Source organism: Triticum urartu, chromosome 3A, assembly GCF_056163025.1.
Source record: "Triticum urartu cultivar PI428250 chromosome 3A, HENAU_Tu73, whole genome shotgun sequence".
NCBI lineage: Eukaryota > Viridiplantae > Streptophyta > Magnoliopsida > Poales > Poaceae > Triticum > Triticum urartu.
The window spans coordinates 182,208,091-182,227,970 of NC_141875.1; the positions used below are offsets into that span (position 1 = coordinate 182,208,091).

Here is a 19,880-nt window from a genome sequence, read left to right on the forward strand (position 1 = left end):
GGATGATGGATTACGGAACGAGTAAAGAGACTTGCCGGTAACGAGATTGAACTAGGTATAGGATACCGACGATCGAATCCCGGGCAAGTAACATACCGATGACAAAGGGAACAACGTATGTTGTTATGCGGTCTGACCGATAAAAGATCTTCGTAGAATATGTAGGAGCCAATATGAGCATCCAGGTTCCACTATTGGTTATTGACCGGAGACGTGTCTCGGTCATGTCTACATTGTTCTCGAACCCGTAGGGTCCGCACGCTTAAGGTTTCGATGACAGTTATATTATGAGTTTATGCATTTTGATGTACCGAAGTTTGTTCGGAGTCTCGGATGTGATCACGGACATGACGAGGAGTCTCGAAATGGTCGATACATAAAGATTGATATATTGGAAGCCTATATTTGGATATTGGAAGTGTTCCGGGTGAAATCGGGATTTTACCGGATTGCCGGGAGGTTACCGGAACCCCCCGGGAGGTATATGGGCCTTAGTGGGCCTTAGTGGAAGAGAGGAGAGGTGGCCAGAGATGGGCCGCGTGCCCCTCCCCCCCTTGGTCCAAATAGGACAAGGAGAGGGGTCCGGCCCCCTTCCTCCTCTCTCTCCTCTTTCCCCCCCTCCGCGAATCCTATTCCAACTAGGAAAGGGGGGGAGTCCTACTCCCGGAGGGAGTAGGACTCCTCCTGGCGCGCCTCCTCTTGGCCGGCCGCCCCCCCTTTGAGCCTTTATATACGGAGGCAATGGGCACCCCTAAGGACACAAGTTGATCCACGTGATCATATTCTTAGCCGTGTGCAGTGCCCCCTTCCACCATAGTCCTCGATAATATTGTAGCGGTGCTTAGGAGAAGCCCTACGACATTAGTACATCAAGATCGTCACCACGCCATCGTGCTGATGGAACTCTTCCCCGACACTTTGCTGGATCGGAGTCCGGGGATCGTCATCGAGCTGAACGTGTGCTAGAACTCGGAGGTGCCGTAGTTTCGGTGGTTGATCGGTCGGGCCGTGAAGACGTACGACTACATCAACCTAACGCTTCCGTTGTCGATCTACAAGGGTACGTAGATCACACTCTCCCCTCTCGTTGCTATGCATCACCATGATCTTGCGTGTGCGTAGGATTTTTTTTGAAATTACTACGTTCCCCAACAGAAACGGACGCGTCGGGTCTACACGGAGGGGATCTTGCTGTGGGTCTGGCCCGGTTGTTGCTCCAAAGTGTTCCTATGGGCTGACCTAACACAACCGGGCGGGGAGGTCCGCTGGTCAAAGCCCGTCCGTGCAAAGTCAAAGGGCTAGATCCCGTGGTCAAACGCTACAGGGTTAGGCGGGACGGGGGCCCTAGGGGGGTAGCAATGCCACCGGAGCATCGCACCGGGCCCTCATACATGCGGGGTGGTGTGGTGGCATGTCTGAAGAGGCGGCACGCGTCTCCGGGGCGTGGCCCCCCCTCACGGACGGCGATGACACGGTAGTAGACGTTCTGCGGTAACGATGCGGCGTGAATATTATTAAATACTCGGAGTGCGATAAAATCATGAGTTTTTTTGCACGACGTGGGCACATGTGCTATAGGAACGATGGTATTTTTTCATAATTTTTGGTGATGGAGAAGTATCCGAAAAATTCCCTCTACGCGGATTGCCCTTCGCGCGTCTACGGCTGTGGCCGGCGGCCTCCGGGGGCTAGCATGCCGCCAAATCTTGCGTAGGCGGCCTCTCACAAGTCTGGAAGTGTTGTGGCGGTTGAAAACGCCCGGCACGTGTGTCCGGGGTTTGGCCCCCCTCACGGACGGCGCCGCCGCCGGCATCCGGAGGGGGGAAACGGACGTGTCGGGTCTACATGGAGGGGATGTTGCTGTGGGTTTGGCCCGGATGTTGCTCCCAGGTGTCTGGGAGTGCCAACCATCTCCCTCCGACGGACTTGGATCCGCCGCCGCCCCCACCCCCACCGTCGACGACCCCCTCCCCCTTCACTCACCTGACCAACTAAGCTCCAAATCGAGCACGCAAGGCGGTGGCCATGGCGCTCCCGGACCCGCGACCAGGCCACGGCCTCGGCGGACGAAGCTACTCGAGTTCGGCGCCTCCCCCCCTCCCCTCTGTGTGGTTCCGGGAGAGGAGAGGGCCGAGCGGTTAAAAGAATTAAAAAATCAAAATGGAAAAATATTACTATAAAAAAATTAAAAAATTTATATAAAATACAAAAGGAAAAATATAACTATAAGAAAATATTAAAAAATATAAAAAATATATATGCCTACGGCTAAGCCGTCGGCATAGGTGCCACGTGGCATCGTCAGCTATGCCGACGGCAGCCGTCGGCATACTTCGCCTTATCCACTCACGGGCTCGCCCCCTCCACCCATTCCCCATCGCCACGCTGCGCCCCCGACTCCCCACCACGCTGCGCCGCCGCTCCACCCTGACCCACGCCGCCGCCGCCACGCTCTCCGCCCACCTCCTTGCGCCGCCACCGTCAGCCTCGCCACCCGGACCCGCATCGCCGCCGCGACCCTCTCCGCCCCCTCCTTGCGCCACGCCCCTCTCCTCCCTACTCGCGCCGCGCCGCCACCCCGACCCAGCTGCTTCGCTGCCGCCTCCATCCCGCCCCCTCACCCCACCGCCCCCTGCTCGCGCCGCGCCCCTCTCCGCACCCTCCTCGTGTCGCGCCACCCTAGCCAGGCCGCCCCGAGTCCGCCTCCCTCCTGCTCGGGCCTCAGCCCTCGCCGTGCTGGCCGGGGCTCGGAGCCCTCCTCCGGCGACCCTTGCAGCGGTGGCCCCGCCGCCCGTCCCGGCCCCTGCCCCAGCGACCCCTACAGCGGTGAGATGGATGCATGGATGAATTTTTTTTGCATTATGTTACTAGTTGTTATGTGCATGGATGCATGGATGAAATTTGTGATAGTTGTTATGTTACTAGTTGTTAAATGAATTAATGAATATTGGTAGATGGATGGATTGATGAATGTTGTTATGTTTTGTTAGATGAATTTGTGATAGATGGATGAATTAATGAATTTGTTAGATGGATTTGTGATAGATGGAATGGATGAAATTTTGTTAGATGGATGGATTGATGAATATTTGTAAGTTTTGTGTTTGGTCATGTTGTTTCATATGATACGTTATTTGTCATGTTTAGTGTTAGGTCATGTTGTTCCATAGGACACTTAAATAAAGCTTTTTTTGCAATTTGAGATGTTGTTTCATGTTGGTTCATAATATAGTGTCAATGCTTTATGTGATATGTGATGACCTAATTTTTTTCACTCGGTGTAATTAACAGGATTTGTGGTGTTCCATCTTCGTGGAGTGATCGTTGACGTTGGAGGTGTTGGTCCACGATCGTCCCTCTCCTTTGATCGACTACATCGGAGGGTGAGCAACAATTCCATGACCTCGTCCACTTTTTTTCCATGTCACTAGATTAAATTTTCACATCAAGTCGCGTAACCTAGGTCTCCCGTCCGAAAGGGTTGCATCGATAAATATGCATTCAATTGCATATTTATCACCGCAGCTCTTTTGGATTGTCCAACGCTTTCCACAGACAGCCCGAGGATGTGTAGATTGGGTACGTTGTTCATGCTCTACCCCATTCCGAGACAGGATTTCGGCGGCGCCTCCCTGTTGTTCTCCGGATGCACATTCTCTCGGCATTTTGCCGAGACGTGTATTTGGAGAACAGCGGGGAGGTGCTACGGAAATTTTGTCTCGGAATGGGGTAGAGCATGGACAACGTACTCAATCTACACATTCTCGGGTGGGATTAGGACCCATCTTTACCTATTAGAGATGTAGGTGGATTAAATGTCGTTTCTCGTCAACCTTGTAAAAAATAAAATATTGATGTGAGTAATTTAAATGAATCCTTAATTTTGTTGTGTGGCTTCCAATAAAGCAGAGATGGCAGATAATCAGTGGATGTATAGTGGGTTTTTCCGTCGGAATCAAGTAACAACAGAGTGGGTCGAGAAAACTGATGTGTTTTTGAAAGAGATATTCCATAGTCCAATGAGGATGGTGCCAGAATGCCTGTGTGCCAAATGTAAGAGACGTATCCGCAGAGATAAGAGTGAGATGACTAAGCACCTTCGCACGCATGGATTTATGCCCAACTTTAATATGCCGATAAACTTTGCCCAGCGGGACCGTGGTAGAGAGGATGTGATACGACAACGCGTTGCTGGTTATGAGGACGATGGGGTTAGAGACATGCTAGATGATGTCTTTGCTACACAGCCGACACCTCCGTCACATTCAGCGAATGAACCGGAGGAGCCGGAGGAAACCGCAAAGGCCTTCCTGGAAATCTTGGCCTCGTCAAAGAAACCTCTCTATGAGGGTGCCAAGCTGTCTATGCTGGATGCCATCTCGCAACTGATGGCAGTCAAGGCTGAGTACGGCTGTAGCCGAGGTTGCTTTGAAGCATTTCTGGGAGTATGGGCTAACAGCCTGCCTGAGGGCCATGAACTGCCGAAAACCATCAACCGTCTATGCCGGAGCTGATCTCTTTATCGCCGCTACCCAGGCCACACAAGTATATTATCTGCCTTACCCATGCCAGAAAGAGTACCTAAAGGGTGGGAAGTTGTGTTCAAGGTGTCGCCGCATGGTAAGCTACCGAACCCGAACGATGATGATTACTACAACATAAACCCCATGACATACGAGGGAGTGTTCTATCAAGAGGAACATGATGACGTGGTCCAAAACAACGAGGATGATGACTTGGGTTATGTTGACCTGGACCCAAACGACGACGACGCACGGATTGATGGTGAGGCAGTTGTGAATCAAAGAGACATAATTATGCTTGAAAAGTTAAATGAAGACGCTGACGATGAGGAAGAGCCTCCACCTCCGTCAGACAACGAAGAAGATATGCGTGATAGTGATGATGAGACCGGTCCACAAATAGATTACAATAGTGATGATTCATATGGGTTCTAGAAAATGTAAGTTCTTTTAATGATCATTACAATAGTATGCTTAATGTGCTCTTCTGGTATTAATGTTTTTCCTGTATGCTTGTTTAATTGATATCCTTACTAATTGTTTATTCTCTTCTCAATGCAGGTTTGCTAATCATGGGCAAGTCCAGCGGCGCCAGTTTCCTCAGTAAATTCAAAGGACTTACTCGGAGTGGACGAGCCCACAAGGTTCCCTCCCGACTACACGGAGGTGGTCTTGGTGATGGTTTTGGCGGAGGTGGTCTTGCTTGATGTCGATGATGATTCCGTGCATGTGGCCGTCGTGCCATGCCTTTCATGTTGCTACTTTTATGATGTTCCATGTCTTGCACTACTTTTATGTTCATGAACTTCCGCCGGTGATGATCTTTAGATGATGATGATGAACTTGACTATGTTTAGATGATGATGAACTTGAGTATGTTTAGATGATGAACTGTCATATTTCTGCATAATTCCATATTATTCTGGTTTGAAATGCTGTCAAATGAATTGGAAAAGAGAAAACAGGGAAAATAATAATAATAAAAACTATGCCTAAGGCAAAGCCGTCGGCATATATAAGCCCAGGAGTTACCAGGGCTTGCCACGTGGCAGATCTATGCCTACGGCAATGCCGTCGGCATAGATGAAAATCTATGCCGACGGCATTGCCGTAGGCATAGCCCTGCCGCCAGGAGAAACCAGGGAGAGACACGTGGCAGGACTATGCCTACGGCTTTGCCGTAGGCATAGCACTGCCACCAGGAGCACCACGGGACGCCACGTGGCAGAGGTACGCCGACGGCTTGGCCGTCGGCATAGATTTCTACCTATGCCGACGGCCAAGCCGTCGGCGTACCTCTGCCACGTGGCGTCCCATGACTCGTCAGCGTTTTTGACGGCGCCGTCCGTTGCCGTCAGACGGAAAAACACTGCCGACGGCTAAACTATGCCGACGGCTGACACCGACCGTCGGCATAGGTCCCTATGCCGACGGCTATACTACGCCGACGGTCTGACAAGACTACGCTGACGATATCTACGCCGACGGGTCTATGCCGACGACAGCCGTAGGCATAGATCTATGCCGACGACAAAGGACCTATGCCGACGGCCCTTGGCCGTAGGCATAGACCGCGAGTCCGGTAGTGAGTTAACGCTAGAGACCAACTGATATTAATATGACATGCCAAGAGAAAGGGCTGTTAGAAGATTGTGCACAATTGCAACCTCATTGACAAAATGGAGAGGTTACCCAGAACTCGGTGAGAAGTTGACATCACCCATTGTAAGTATGTAACACCTGAGCTTTGGGTTTATGAGATGTGGGTGTTATTTTGGCATGTCAACATTTTTCTCATGTGTGATCTCCGCATGGCAATTTTTATGATTATCGATTCTAGAGTTTCTAATTTTATCTTGATTTAATAGAGTTGTTCTCGTCCTCAAAGAGATATAACACAACTGTATTTTTCTGGATTTTTTTTAGACTTTTCAGCGATGTTCGTTCAATGAAAGGAGGTGCTTCTGTCGACTATGAAGGTGTTTGTGATGACTTCGTCAGCCTAAACATGATGTGCTGGTTTAATTTTTCAAAGGTGCTCCTAAGATTACAGTGTGCATGCATGCATTTATAAGGATGAGTGTGTGTATATCATCACTATATATAAAAACATTTGCGTTTGTACCGTGTTTAAAAATTACTTTTATTGACATTTTATAAGGTGACTCAAGCAGTAGACGTGGGAAGCATGAAAAATACCTTCAGCATTGAAGAGAGCAATTCAATAATTGTTGCGAGTAAGCATGAATCTGGCGTGTTAGAAGAGAGTTAAGAAATGGGCGTATTTCAGCCTTTTTGTTGGACCTGTATTTGAAATTTCTTAGGGAATTTAAAAGAGTTTTTCAAAAGTATCTCGAACTTTTTCTCAATTTACACCGTGCCGGCGTCCCCACTCCCCCACTAACCTCCCACCTCCCCCATCCACTCCCCGCATCCGCGGTCGCTCCCGGTCTCAACTAAAGGCAAACCAACCAGCACCCCAGCAGCGCGCGCGCGGCAATGGCGGACCCGGTCGAGCTCATGCGGCGCATCTGCCTCTGTTTCCCGCCGCGGCTGTCGCCTACGCAGCGCTCCAGAGTGCCGCCGCCACAGCCGCAATGCCTCGGGGTCTGGGCTCGCCTCCGCTTCCCAGGCTCTGCGCTGTCGCTCCGGTGCCACGCGCTCGACGCCAGCAAGCCGTCGGCGGTCAGGGGGGAGCCGAGCGAGGAGTACGACGACGATGAGGAGCCGTACTTTTCCGTGACATCGTCGAGGCTGTCAGAGGTGGACTACCTCGGGGAGAGCACCAAAGGGGATTTGAACGTGCGCAGGAGGCACCTCGACGCGCTCGGTGAGCTCCGACCTCCCTAATTCTGAGCTAGTTCTCCCTCTCTGCTGAGCGGATGTCATCTTGTTGATGAAACTATTGTGGCGACACCACACGATCATATGTCTGACAAAAGCATCAGGCATAATATACTCTTTTTCCCGATGGAACGCACCGTAACTGTATCAGAATTGTGCTAGAAATTTGTTCTAATTACTCCTAAATTCTTGAATTTCAGGTGGGAATGGAAAGTCAACATTGCATGGTCCTATAGAGGAGATAGCTTGGAAAGAAGCGAGACAAGCTGAAACGTTACTCAGTGACCTGGGAATTGCAGTAATATTCTACTCCGTACCCCATTAGCATGATTTTCACCTTGCTGATGTTTGGTATGCTTCTTCTATTCTTTCGTGTTATGTAACATTTATTTTATAGAACTATTACTAATGTTTCGATCAATGTTACTTAGAACTTCCGCCTAGAATCTTCCTTTTTTATAAAAAGTAAAAATAAAAATCTGCTTCCTGGACCTCAGTTTGTGATGAAATAGAACTTTCATGGATTTTCTCATTAATTGTAATAACATTAACCGAGAAAGTAAAATAAGAGTATCAAGCAAAAATGATATGGAGGTAATAATATTCATAAAGCCTTTAAAGCTATATGTAATGTAATTCGATAGGATTATCTATAGTGGAAAAATTGTTTCATGGCTGTTTTTTCTAGTGGATAGATGATTAACAAAATCCATATGTTTCTCTTTAAACACATACCTAATTTATTTGCAAAAAAGGCTACCTAATTGCACTTCACTTAAGTAATTTCCTAATTTCTATTGAAGTGTCTTATTTAGAAGTAGTTTGAAATTGCCCAATATTTACTCATTTAGTGGATAGTAACTGCAGCGGAAACATGATAACGGCAAAAACAAAAAATATTACCAAAATGGACGAATAGATGATACTCAAGTTGCAAGTAAACGTTTAACCATAAATTCTGGACAGTGGAACAATAGATTTGTTTTGCGGTTATTCTATGACTGCTAATGTTTTATTCTGAACTTCCATTGTTTTTCTTTTTCTTTTGCCAATCATATCTTGATCGAGCATCATGATGATGGAGAAATTAGTCACCCTTCCAGTGACACAAGATTGCTGTCTATTTGCTAAATGCAGGATCCTTTAACAGTAAGGAACTCTCCTCGTGGAATTTTCTGCACCAGGACACTAAATCTTCGATCTATCAGTGTCATTGGCTATGACATGGATTATACATTGATTCATTACAACGTGATGGTACTTCAACATCCATTTTCTTGATTTGTCTACTAAATGCTCTGAAAACGAGGGATGCATAAGTAGAAAATTAACATATTTGCTGAAATGATATGGCATGTATAATTCTGAAAATTACATATGCAGGACAGTATGAGTGCTAACTGCTAACTACGAGTTATCCTATTTGTAGTTTTTTCTTCTCTCCATAGAGCCTCAAATCTTGGATTAGATGAAGTGAATGTTCTTTGTGTTTTTCACTATAGTTATTATGGTAAAAATTATATAAAGTAACGACGTCTTGTGAAATTTGTGTAGGCCTGGGAAGGGCGTGCATATGATTATGGGATGGCCAACCTGAAGAGCATGGGTTTCCTAGTAGACGACCTTGAATTTGATCCTGACCTGGTAAGTGTACCCGTGTGCACTCTATCGTAATACCGCAGAAGGCATACATAACCCTTAGTGACATGACTACTCTTTCACAGGTTATTAGGGGTCTTATTATGGATAAAGTAAAAGGAAACTTGGTAAAAGCTGACCGTTTTGGGTACATCAAGAGGGTCATGCACGGTACCCAAATGTTGCCCACTCGTGCTGTGAGGTAGACATAGATGAGGTTTTTCTGTCAATTTTGTTGCTGCTGGAGAATTATAACTCTTATTAATGCTTGCGTGTAGTGAAATATATGGACGAGAGTTGGTGGACCTGCGGAAAGAAGATACATGGGAGTTCCTTAATACCCTTTTCTCTGTTTCAGAAGCTGTCATGTTCATGCAGGTCACTTACCTTTTCCTTAATCTGTTAATTATCTTGTGTGATGCCACTTGATATGTAGGTACTCATTTAAATAAACAACTATCATTCACATTTACATATGCTACCATCGTCAGTTGATTTCTCTCTCAAATATAGATCATTTCATTAGAAGCAGAGTATTTGTCAATGTCAGTAAAAGACTTGGTAAGAATTGCAAAGGTGGTTTAAAATAAAGGAAAAATACGATACCAATCCTAGCTTGACGAAAGTTCTTGCTATTTTAATGTGCTCTTCTCTTTCATCCATGAAAATGTGTCCTTGTTTTCTGGGGGAGCGGAGTATGACATATGTTACAGTTTAGGCTCGTACATTAATTTAATGTACAGATTAATTTACAGAAATGATGACATGTGAGGATACCAGGTTGTTATTCTTTTCGGTTGTAGTGGGGTTTGTAGCAGTAATGAAGGAGTAGTTTCCAGTGGGCATTTGATTAAGCATTTCCTTGAAGAAGCTCATCCAGCTTACCGTGTGTTCACAAATTGAACCGTATTTACCCCCAAGACATATACATTAACATGATTAGTCCTGCTTTAATTCATCCAGGAAATATTTGCTATGTTTTTAAAGCAAACCCGTAAACAAATAACAGGTTGATAACCTTGTGCCTGTCATGATAAACATTTTCTCAATCTTAAATTGAATGATATTTTTGTAATTTTATAGACATGAATGACATGTCATTCTTATTGTTTCAGATGGTTGACAAGTTGGATCAGGGGTTGGTGCCTGCTGAACTTGGGCCACTGGATTACAAAGGGCTGTACAATGTAAGAGCATTGCTGCTTCTTTTGCATGACCGTGCTTGTTGTGTCATAACATTCGGACTATGTTGATTTCAGGCTGTTTCCAAAGCACTTTTTCGAGCACATGTAGAAGGTCAACTCAAGGTAACCTTTTGTCGTTATATATTTACTTACGACTGATACTGGTCTTAAAATTTCTTTAGCTGGTTGAAATGTAGAGCGAAATAATGGCTGAGCCCGAGCGATTTGTCGAGCCTGATCCAGAACTGCCTCTAGCTCTTCTAGATCAAAAGGAGGTTAACATATTGTCACCTTAACAGCCCATGATCCATTTGAATATTTGAGCCATTATACTACTGTACTAAATGACTGATTTTCCCTTTTCAACTCATCAGGCTGGAAAAAGGTTGCTTCTTATTACTAACTCAGATTACCACTATACAAACAAAATGATGAATCATGCATTCAATCGCTTTCTTCCTAATGATATGGGATGGAGAGATCTATTTGAAATGGTGAGTATTTATGTCCCTTCTATGTTGATAACGTTAAAGGTAACTGTGTCTCAGTCTTTGCTTATCATCATACTCAAACTTCATGAAGACTAGTCGATTCTGTATTAATGTAGGTTATAGTCTCCGCGAGGAAACCAGAGTTTTTCCAAATTTCGCATCCATTGTACGAGGTTGTTACTGAAGATGGTTTATTGCGTCCCTGTTTTAAGGCAAATTCAGGTGAAAATCTCAACATTGTTACTGTTGTAATCTAACTTCTATAGTTCTATTCTATAGAATCTCGACTTGTTCTGTTCTTTTTGCACTGTAATGAACCACATTCAAATTTCAGACTGCCAATATGTATGGTAATAATTGATTTTGGAAGCCCAATTTTCTAAAACAAAATAAAGTATTGATGGAAAATCATATAAGTACTTGTAGACATATTTCAGATTGACCAAGAAATAAATACTTGTAAAAATAAAATAACACTTCATGATAAGATAGGAATAAAAAAAATTATACATACCATTTATAAAAGCTCTAACGTATGAATTTATACGATCTAAATGCACACTGACCATTTTATAGCCACTATGACAAAGTGCATGTGCCAGCAATCACATAAGAGACATGCACATGTATTTGTTTTGGTATTATAACGTGAGTCATGAGGTTTGCTTCACTACACCCTTCTGCAAAATAATTATGGATCTTAAAGATGATTTGCAGTTATAGTTTCATTGTTCATCTTCATCCACAGATGAGCTAGCTCCCTTCCTTGGCCTTTTTATGCTTACGTTGCTAGATCCTGCAACTTTCATGTCTTATTTCTTTTCTGTTCATGTGTCTGTTTCTGATGTGCCTGCTTGACCAGGATTTTTTGTGTGTGTTGACTGACTCATATCTCTTCTCTTAATTGGGTATTTAGGTGGCCTGTACTCTGGTGGTAGTGCTCAGATGGTTGAGAAGTCACTAGATATTCATGGGGATGAAATATTATATGTAGGGGACCATATTTTTACAGATGTGAGCCAATCAAAGGTTCATTTACGATGGAGGACAGCATTAATATGCCGAGAACTGGAAGATGAGGTTAGTTGCTTACTTTTCTCACCAATTAATACAAAACCGAGTTCTAAATAGCATTTATAATTAGTATATCGCATTCTAGGTATAGGAATAGGAGGTAAATAAGCTTTTTTTTATCAAAAGTTTATTAGTCTATCACTGGTAGCTTCCCTGTATTGCATTTTATTTCTGAACTCATTTTAACATAATTTACTTGCTTGAGTAAATTGCACCAGAGATCCTTAGACTTTTCCCATTGCCCCACTTAGGTACATAAATTCGTCACCTTCTTTGGTCCCTAAACTCAGCATAAGCATGAAGCAAGCTACTTAGGTCTATCTATTTCGAACTGATGAAATCACAACTTTAGAGGGATCTAAGTACTTTGCAGCATGTTGATTTGGAGGGACTGAATTCTGATGATGCAGTTATCTATTAACCATGTCAATTTGAAATATTTTGCATCTGTTGATCCTGAATTCTCTGAAATAGAACCCAGAAAAGGATTATATTTAGTTTTAATGTTTGTGCCATATTGCTGATAAAAGTATTTTTGTTCTAGCTACCAATTTTCCCCCTCCTGTATTGCAGTTTGACGCACTAATCAAAAGCCATGCTCAGAAAGAAAAGCTTGTCACACTTATACAACAAAAGGAAATTGTTGGAGACCTTTTCAACCAACTTCGCCTGGCTCTGCAGAGACGCACAAATTCACGTCCTGCACAGGTAGTAGGGTGAAAAAATGCCTTTGTAAGATTTAACATGTTTCCCTCTTGTAGCTTGAGATTTTACCAGTTAACAACACAATTTCAGCAATTCACTGAACACTGGTGCAGCATAGAAACTACCTACAGCTTAAGCCAAAAGCAAAGATAGTCTCATGATTTTGTTTCTGCTTGCAGGCTCTGACGATTTTGTTGAGTTCTTAATATGCTTGCGCTAATATCTCGATTTCACTCTTTTCCAGACGCTTGCTGCAACTTGTATGAATGATCAGGAGCTTACAGAAAGTATGCAAAAGTTGCTCATTGTTATGCAGAGATTAGATGAAAAGATCGTGCCATTGCTGGAATCAGATGGAGAACTTTTCAATAAAAGGTATAACGATCACTACTGCCAAGTTCCTATGAGCATATTTTATGTCAAGACGTACAAAAAATGTGTCGTTTCCAGCATATCTTCCACATCAAATGTGTTCCTCGCAGAAGAAATGGCTGTTAAGTTTGGCTGCTGTAAAAATTTCAGGGCATAACTTCTATTTTGCTTCTTATTTCTAATGTCTACAATTCCCGTCACTCTGGAACTAATGTCCTATGTCGTTCATATATCTCCTGGTTTGTTGCATACGATCTAATTGTAGTAAGATAAACTAAGCAAATGTTATTTCCTCTTTAAGATGGGGTTGGCTGTCACGCGCTGGCCTATGGGACAAGAGTCATCTAACCAGGCAAATTGAGAAGTGAGTGGTTATGTTTTCGTATTGCTGCATATTTTATAGACCACTGGCTTATTTGTGTAAATGCAACTATTTTTCCTTTGTTGTAGATATGCTGATATATACACTTCAAGGGTTTCAAACTTTCTACACTACACTCCATTCATGTATTTTCGATCACAAGAACAGGTAAATGCACAGATCTATATAATATTGTGTCCTGTTACCTTTTTGTCATTTTGCATTGTGCTCGTGTTTATTACCTGAGCCTTTAGAGTGGCAATTCTCCACTACAATCACTGAAGACACGTTATAGCAGTAAACAAGATGACACAATCACTCCGCAAATGCCTCGGAATATGTAAAAAGAATGTTAGACATGGTTTTAGGAAAGGGCATTCTGTTGGTTTGCCTAGTGAAGTTATTTTCTTTGTCACTTGCCTTCAAGTAGTTCTCCTCTTGCTAAGAGCATTTTGTGCCAATGGGAGTAGGCAGAGGTAGAATATATTTATCATATATACCTGATGTCGTGAAACTACCAACGCAGCAGATTGAAAAGTGCTCCAGGTCACTTGAACAATCTGCGTACCTGAAAATCACCACAATAGCTGTTACTGTGTTACAAATCTATAAAGAAAAACAGTAAAAGAACATCAACATGAGCACGCTATTTGTACATGCTATACTAACTATGTGGCCTCCACTTAAATTTGTTGACTAACTGTGTGGCCTCCACTTAAATTTGTTGAAAACAGGCCTAGGGTACGTTCTACATTGACATTGGTTGCATCGACGAATTACTCTGTCGTATCCACAGTTGTTCGTTGTTTCACTTTGAATTGTTGCTAATCCTTTACGCACCTCTTAGACGCTTGCACACGACGTCCATTCTTATTCCCGCGATCAATAACATTGGTGTCAACGAGTTCCCTCTATATCTAATCACGCGCGGAGACTAGGCGATGGAAATAAGAAGAATTGCAACTTGGTAAGGACTGTGTGGCCGTAGTTACTGGGCTGCACCAAGCTCCTGGATACTGGGCAAAGACTGCTGATTCGCGAGATGTTGCGATGTGTAAGTACTATTTTTTCCGGGAGTGTAAGTAATTTATATGGCCGTGTGCCAGTACAGCTAAAGTCATTAGCTAGTTTTAAGTTTTCACACGATTAGATTCTTACAGTAAGCGACTGTCGTGGTCGTTTGTTTTGGTTTGGTGAGGAATAAGAATGATGACCAGTGTGATTTTTAGCGGACCATGTGAAGTGTTACACAGCGGAGATCCGGCAGTTTATGTAACTTAATTTGTGCGAAACTTGTGTATAATGAACCGATTGAATCTCTATTCATGGATGAAAGATTTCATCTTCTCGTTGTAAGCCTATGTTCTCCATGCCGCCAGGAGGTCCTTGGTATGTGCGGTTTTCCTGGATTATTTGTGTGAATTGCCTGTTTTCAGTAAAATTCTACTGAATTCAGGCGTTTTAAATTCGCTGTATATAGGAGCATTTTTCACTGCTTGGAATGAGTTGTCAGCTATCTCAAAAACAATAAGAAAAATAGGGGCATTTTTCCTACGAATTTTGGCTTACATCGGGTAGATGTTAGATCCAGTACCAGCTTAATCATATTTTGCAAAAAAAAAGAGAGTAATCAGCACCTATTGGCCCAGTTTACTTGTGGCAGTTTCTCTAATGGAAATGGACAAGGCTCGCTGTTTTTTTTTCTTAAAAAAAAGACCCAGTTTACATGTTATTTGCCACGTAGGCACTCGCCATGCTCCGTCACAGCAAGCGTGGCTCGTCACCCCCCTATCCTCGGGACGCACCGCAACAGCTGCAACACTCCGACGCAGCACAAAGCGAAAGAACAACCCGAGAGAAAGGCAAAGCGCCGCCCGGCGAAAGCGGCGTCGGCGGCGATGTTGCGGCAGATGCGGTGGCTGACGGACAGGGAAGGGAGGTGGGAGCTGGACGTGGAGTCCCCGGCGACGATGGAGGGCACGGCGCGCCCGGTCCCGGGCGACCCGCTGCCCCTGGGCCTCTCGCGGGGGCCCCGCGTCACCCGCACCAAGCAGCTCGACTTCTTCCACCGCTTCATGGCCTCCCCGCTCGTCCCATCCTTCTCCGCCTCCCGCGCCGGTCTCTCCCTCCATCACGCGCACCTCCTCCATCTCGCCCACAACTGGTAACCCCCCTCCCCTCACAACCAAACTCACCAACAATCCTGCCAGAAACGGTCGTACTTACGTATCTGCACCCTTCCAAGGTTGCCGCGGTTGATAGGTAGTGAAATGTGGTATACAAGATGCCGATTCCAATGGCATTTCCACACGTACCAGCCACATCACATCCGAGTGGATGGAATATTAGTCGTAGATTTCTTAGGTAGTTGTTTCTGAATGCCTTGTGTCTGGTTATTGTGTTCGTTTATTTGAACCTTGCCTGCTTGCATGAATACTAACCGTATAATTGCAATGATTTTGATTCATGTGTAACAAGTATGTGCCCAAACCTCATGTTCACTAACAACTTAATGCGATCTGCTCAGGTCGTTTACTATCTTGGAGCAGCTTCATGTACAGCAGCTTGTGGCAGTCGTGAAAGAGAAGTTGTCAAATCGGCAAGAAGGGGTCCCCTGGTCCAATGATCTCAAGAGGCATTTGCGCGATGTCATTTCTCTAGGTGTTGGCACGGAACTCTTGATCACACCAGACACGGAATTGCTGCTGGAGTTGTACAATATCAACAAGGGGGACCGAGGCAAAGCGATTATTCACCACAAGGCAAAACACCTGGATGCTCTTAGGCTCTTTGGTATATAGTTAGCTATTTGCGTGTATTCTATTCTGTTTGCGCTGCCATTTCTCACTAAATCTTATTTTCTTCATGTATGCCGATTAGGACATGTAGTCTTCAAAAGGTTGTGATGGATTTATGGAATACTTGATCTTGCTCTGTTTTGTGAATGACTAGTTTACTGAACTGATGCTACTGTTGCTGTTCTGAATGTTTGGATGAACTGAACCATTCTATTTACTGTTTGCAGCTTCCTCAACAAAATCTTACATTAGCAGCGTCCTGGCCTGGGTTATTTGTTGATAAACAGGGGGTGTACTGGGATGTGCCTTTATCATTGTCAGCTGATCTTGCTTCAGTCGGCTCCAGTTCTGGATTGAGTTATCATCTATTGTTACAACAGAATAGCGGGGAGCCAAAATGTTTTGGTGGTGATGAAACCAATGATGTTCCTCTCGCTCTGCTACCTGGTTTGTGTGCTAAGGCAGCTATTTCCATCAAGAGAAGTATTGATGCTTGGAGGAAGAAAGAAGACAAGCTAAAAATGGTTCAGCCTTATGATGCATTTCTCTCAGACCCTCATGTTTCATTCACTGGAATTGTTGGTAAGAATCTTACCATGTTTTAGTGTTGTGCTGATTACATCTCTGTAGTTGTGAAATCTGTCCTTGAGCTTCAGTGACTTATTCTCTAAGCTGCTTTCAGAAAAGTTCTTGGGTCTACTTGCTTAGAGGTTTTGTTTTTGACAACAGTTTCACTCACATGCCATGTCCTGCTCACTGTCACATTTCAAGAATATATGATAATTTAACCAACGTTTTCCCTGGTGTTCCAATGTATCACAAGATTTTGCAAGCCAAAATCTTGTGCACTTTCTCTGGATATATTATCACGAACTACTTTATGACCCTGTATTGGATTTATAGGTCGCCAGCACCAAACGGTTTACTGTTTCCTGCCTCATTTTGTTCATCCAGGTGCAGTAGCCAGTGGTTCTTTGGGGGATTGTTCAAAAAGAATTTCAGTGCCAGACGAAATGCGAAAAAGCAATGCCTTCAGAGTGTTCCACGAGAGGAATAAGTTTGCTGCATTTGCAGATCTCTTTGCTTCTGTTACTTTTACAGCTCAACATGGAAATTTCCAGAGGCTTTTCCTGGATTTGACAAGGGTCAGTGCCCGATTAGATATATCCTCGGGATCTTTGTTCTTACGTGGTGCTTCTCGTCTAGCGCAAGATTTTTTCTTCTCTAGACGCCCTGATTTAGAGACATTCTGTGATGTTTGTCCAGATGTGATTGTTTCTCTTCAACAACAGGTGAATCATATTTTCCTTTCATTTCACTTTGTGCTCTGTTACCTAGAACTAGAAGGTCATTCTGTATGCAGACTGTCACGCCACAAAGCATGATACTCTTACTCCTTTTTTTGGATTTGAGATGTCAAATCATTTCGAAATCTTTATTTTCTTTTTCAGTTCAGCCAATAACCTTAAGGTGGAAGAGTTTTTGCCTGACATGCATTGCTATTTGATTAATCAAGGTGTCGAAGAGCTTAGTTATACTGTCACTTTCCAGCAGGAATAGATTGACACAATGCTATTCTATATCAAACATAATACATACATCTCTATGTTTTCTTTAGGAAAACTTGATTGGTGTCCTGTCATATGTTAATTTTATCTTGGTAACATTTTCTTGAAATCAATAAGCAAATTGGTTAGGAGAAGGTATCCAGTAACTGAACTCTGCCAGTTACCATTAGTTTTCTGACTGATGGCCAGTCTATTGGTTTAGCATAGAGGATCAAGACCATTACCAAAAGTTCCTCCCAAGGATCCTATCATATTGGGTATCTGTTCCCCGCCTTTTCCCGCTAGGATCGGGAATCTTACATTTTCCATATCCATATACTCCCTCCGTCCCATAATATAAGACGTCTTACATTATGAGACGGAGGGAGTGCCATTGAATCCTTGGGGTTCCAGAATCCGCCTATTCTACTTTCCTATCTTTTTTGTTTTCTTCGATCGTTTCAGTTATTTGTCAAACTGTACACAAGGATTAGAAAAGTTGGGTACTGAGGACTAACAAGTAAAACAAGTATTAAGAGAAGCTAGCATATATTGATCTATTGCTAATGGATGCATCGCTTGAGAGCTTAATCATGTCATGAGTTAGGATTAGGTTATGCTTAGATGTAGAACTCCAAACTCCTTAGCTATTAGTAAGGTCGATACTGAGCCTTAGAGAAAATGCGTGGTAGCAGGTACTATGGGGCTATGACCTGTATTGCAAGTCCTATTGCTTATAACTTCTCCCACCAGTTACTCTGTTATTGCGGAACACATTTCATTACTGAAATCTCAGAGGCTACAGGATAATTTTTTGCCACCACATGTCAGTGACACATGGAGTGCCATGTATGAATACCATTTGTTTCAAGTGGCAAATACTGTTTTTTCCCTGTGTAGTTACCTTTTTGGCTTGATGGGTTTTATTACTGTTAGATGGTATCACCTTCCTAGAACTTAGGAATCAGTACTGGTAAGTACTCCCTCTGTAAACTAATATAAGACCTTTTATATCATTTTTCTCCTGTTGCCTTCCTTCAATATATTCCAAGCAGATGAATTAACCAGACAAGAGGATCGCAGTGTGCAGGCACTACAAAGCTATCATAAAGAGTTAAAAACTCAGTAAAGCTATCCTTTGTTCCTTGCGCAGATAGTTGGGCCATTCAGCTTTCGTGTTGAATCTTCTGTTGCCATTGACCCAAGAAGTCAAGACCATTTTGTCCGAGTGGACGACTCAGTCTTCGCCATTGATTGGGCTCTGAAGGTCCTGGGTTCAGCAAAGGCCACAGCTTGGTATTCGCCCAAGCATCAGGAAGCAATGGTGGAGCTTCGTTTCTTTGAGGTCTGATGAAGCACATAAAGGTCCCATCTCACGTCGAAGGTCACAAGCACATAAGGTTCCATCTCATGTCGAAGGTCTCGTTGAAGGTCACAAGCATAATTGTATGAATGGTCGATGCTGCGTTTTATCAAGCCTATGCATACAACACCATTGGATTTTGTTGGGTTATACTACTTTGACATGTTGGATCATCGGTCCTGCCATGCTGCTCTTCGGGTAAAATAGTTTCTGCTATAGAGTAATCCATGGAGGAAATGATTATTTCAGTTCTAGGACAGTTGTTATGTATTCACATTGTCCATCAATTGAGAATACATTCTAATTGTATTTCGTACTTTCACTAGCCACGCTTGCTCTTTGTTCATCAATCCATCATTATATGGTTTGGGAGTTTCACCTTACACACTGCTTGTTCTGAATGAATAATTTTTGGCTAGGCTCATGCCTAGGATTACTCTTTGTGTCCTTGACTGACAATCAAAACAAAAAAATAAGTTATCTCATGGAATTATCAACCTTCACTTAGCAATTGATACTAGCGATGTGGAAGGCTATATAATTATCATTAAGTAATGATGCAGTAGCGTTCATCCTAATCCATGCATCTAAATAAAATAGCAATATGTTGCAATGATATCTCTCATCATAAAAATCCGCTTATCATTGGATAGTGACTCTTTCCTTGTTCATAAGGAGCCAATAACTCTAATTCATTATGTAAAGGAAAAGTAAACATGTGAAGTAGCAAAGATACTACTCCCTCCGTTTCTAAATATAAGTCTTTTTAGACATTTCAAATGAACTACAACATACGGATATATGTAGACATATTTTAGAGTACAGATTCACTCATTTTGCTTCGTATGTAGTCACTTGTTGCAATCTTTAAAAAGACTTATATTTGTAAATGGAGGGAGTAGGTGTTTCACGGATCGCCCCAAGATTGCAATTAAGTCGGCAGGGACCCAATACGTAATTTTCTTCAGAGCACGTGCTTC

The 19,880-nt window shown here is 43.5% G+C and overlaps 2 protein-coding genes across 4 annotated transcripts; both read left to right on the forward strand.

The window, feature by feature from the left end:
* Nucleotides 1-6,936: 6,936 nt before the first annotated feature.
* On the forward strand, nucleotides 6,937-14,551 carry LOC125543593 (HAD-superfamily hydrolase, subfamily IG, 5'-nucleotidase). 3 transcript variants are annotated; one of them, XM_048706978.2, is made up of 17 exons: nucleotides 6,937-7,353; nucleotides 7,568-7,665; nucleotides 8,505-8,624; nucleotides 8,922-9,011; nucleotides 9,092-9,207; nucleotides 9,284-9,383; nucleotides 10,121-10,192; nucleotides 10,265-10,312; nucleotides 10,387-10,464; nucleotides 10,564-10,683; nucleotides 10,797-10,902; nucleotides 11,597-11,760; nucleotides 12,328-12,462; nucleotides 12,704-12,834; nucleotides 13,133-13,195; nucleotides 13,282-13,360; nucleotides 13,927-14,551. In XM_048706978.2, the coding sequence occupies exons 1-17, from the start codon at nucleotides 7,023-7,025 to the stop codon at nucleotides 13,930-13,932; spliced, it is 1,857 nt and encodes a 618-aa protein (XP_048562935.2). In that variant the 5' UTR covers nucleotides 6,937-7,022; the 3' UTR covers nucleotides 13,933-14,551. The 3 variants fall into 3 exon arrangements, with proteins under 3 accessions (XP_048562935.2, XP_048562934.2, XP_087402873.1); XM_048706977.2 differs by having other exon boundaries at nucleotides 14,040-14,551; XM_087546747.1 differs by lacking the exon at nucleotides 12,328-12,462 and having other exon boundaries at nucleotides 14,040-14,551.
* Nucleotides 14,552-14,954: 403 nt separating this feature from the next.
* On the forward strand, nucleotides 14,955-19,283 carry PDE320 (pigment defective 320). Its single transcript, XM_048706979.2, has 5 exons — nucleotides 14,955-15,356; nucleotides 15,720-15,954; nucleotides 16,218-16,572; nucleotides 16,945-17,282; nucleotides 18,691-19,283. Exons 1-5 carry the CDS (start codon nucleotides 15,091-15,093, stop codon nucleotides 18,886-18,888), a joined length of 1,392 nt encoding a protein of 463 aa, XP_048562936.1. The 5' UTR covers nucleotides 14,955-15,090; the 3' UTR covers nucleotides 18,889-19,283.
* Nucleotides 19,284-19,880: the final 597 nt, after the last annotated feature.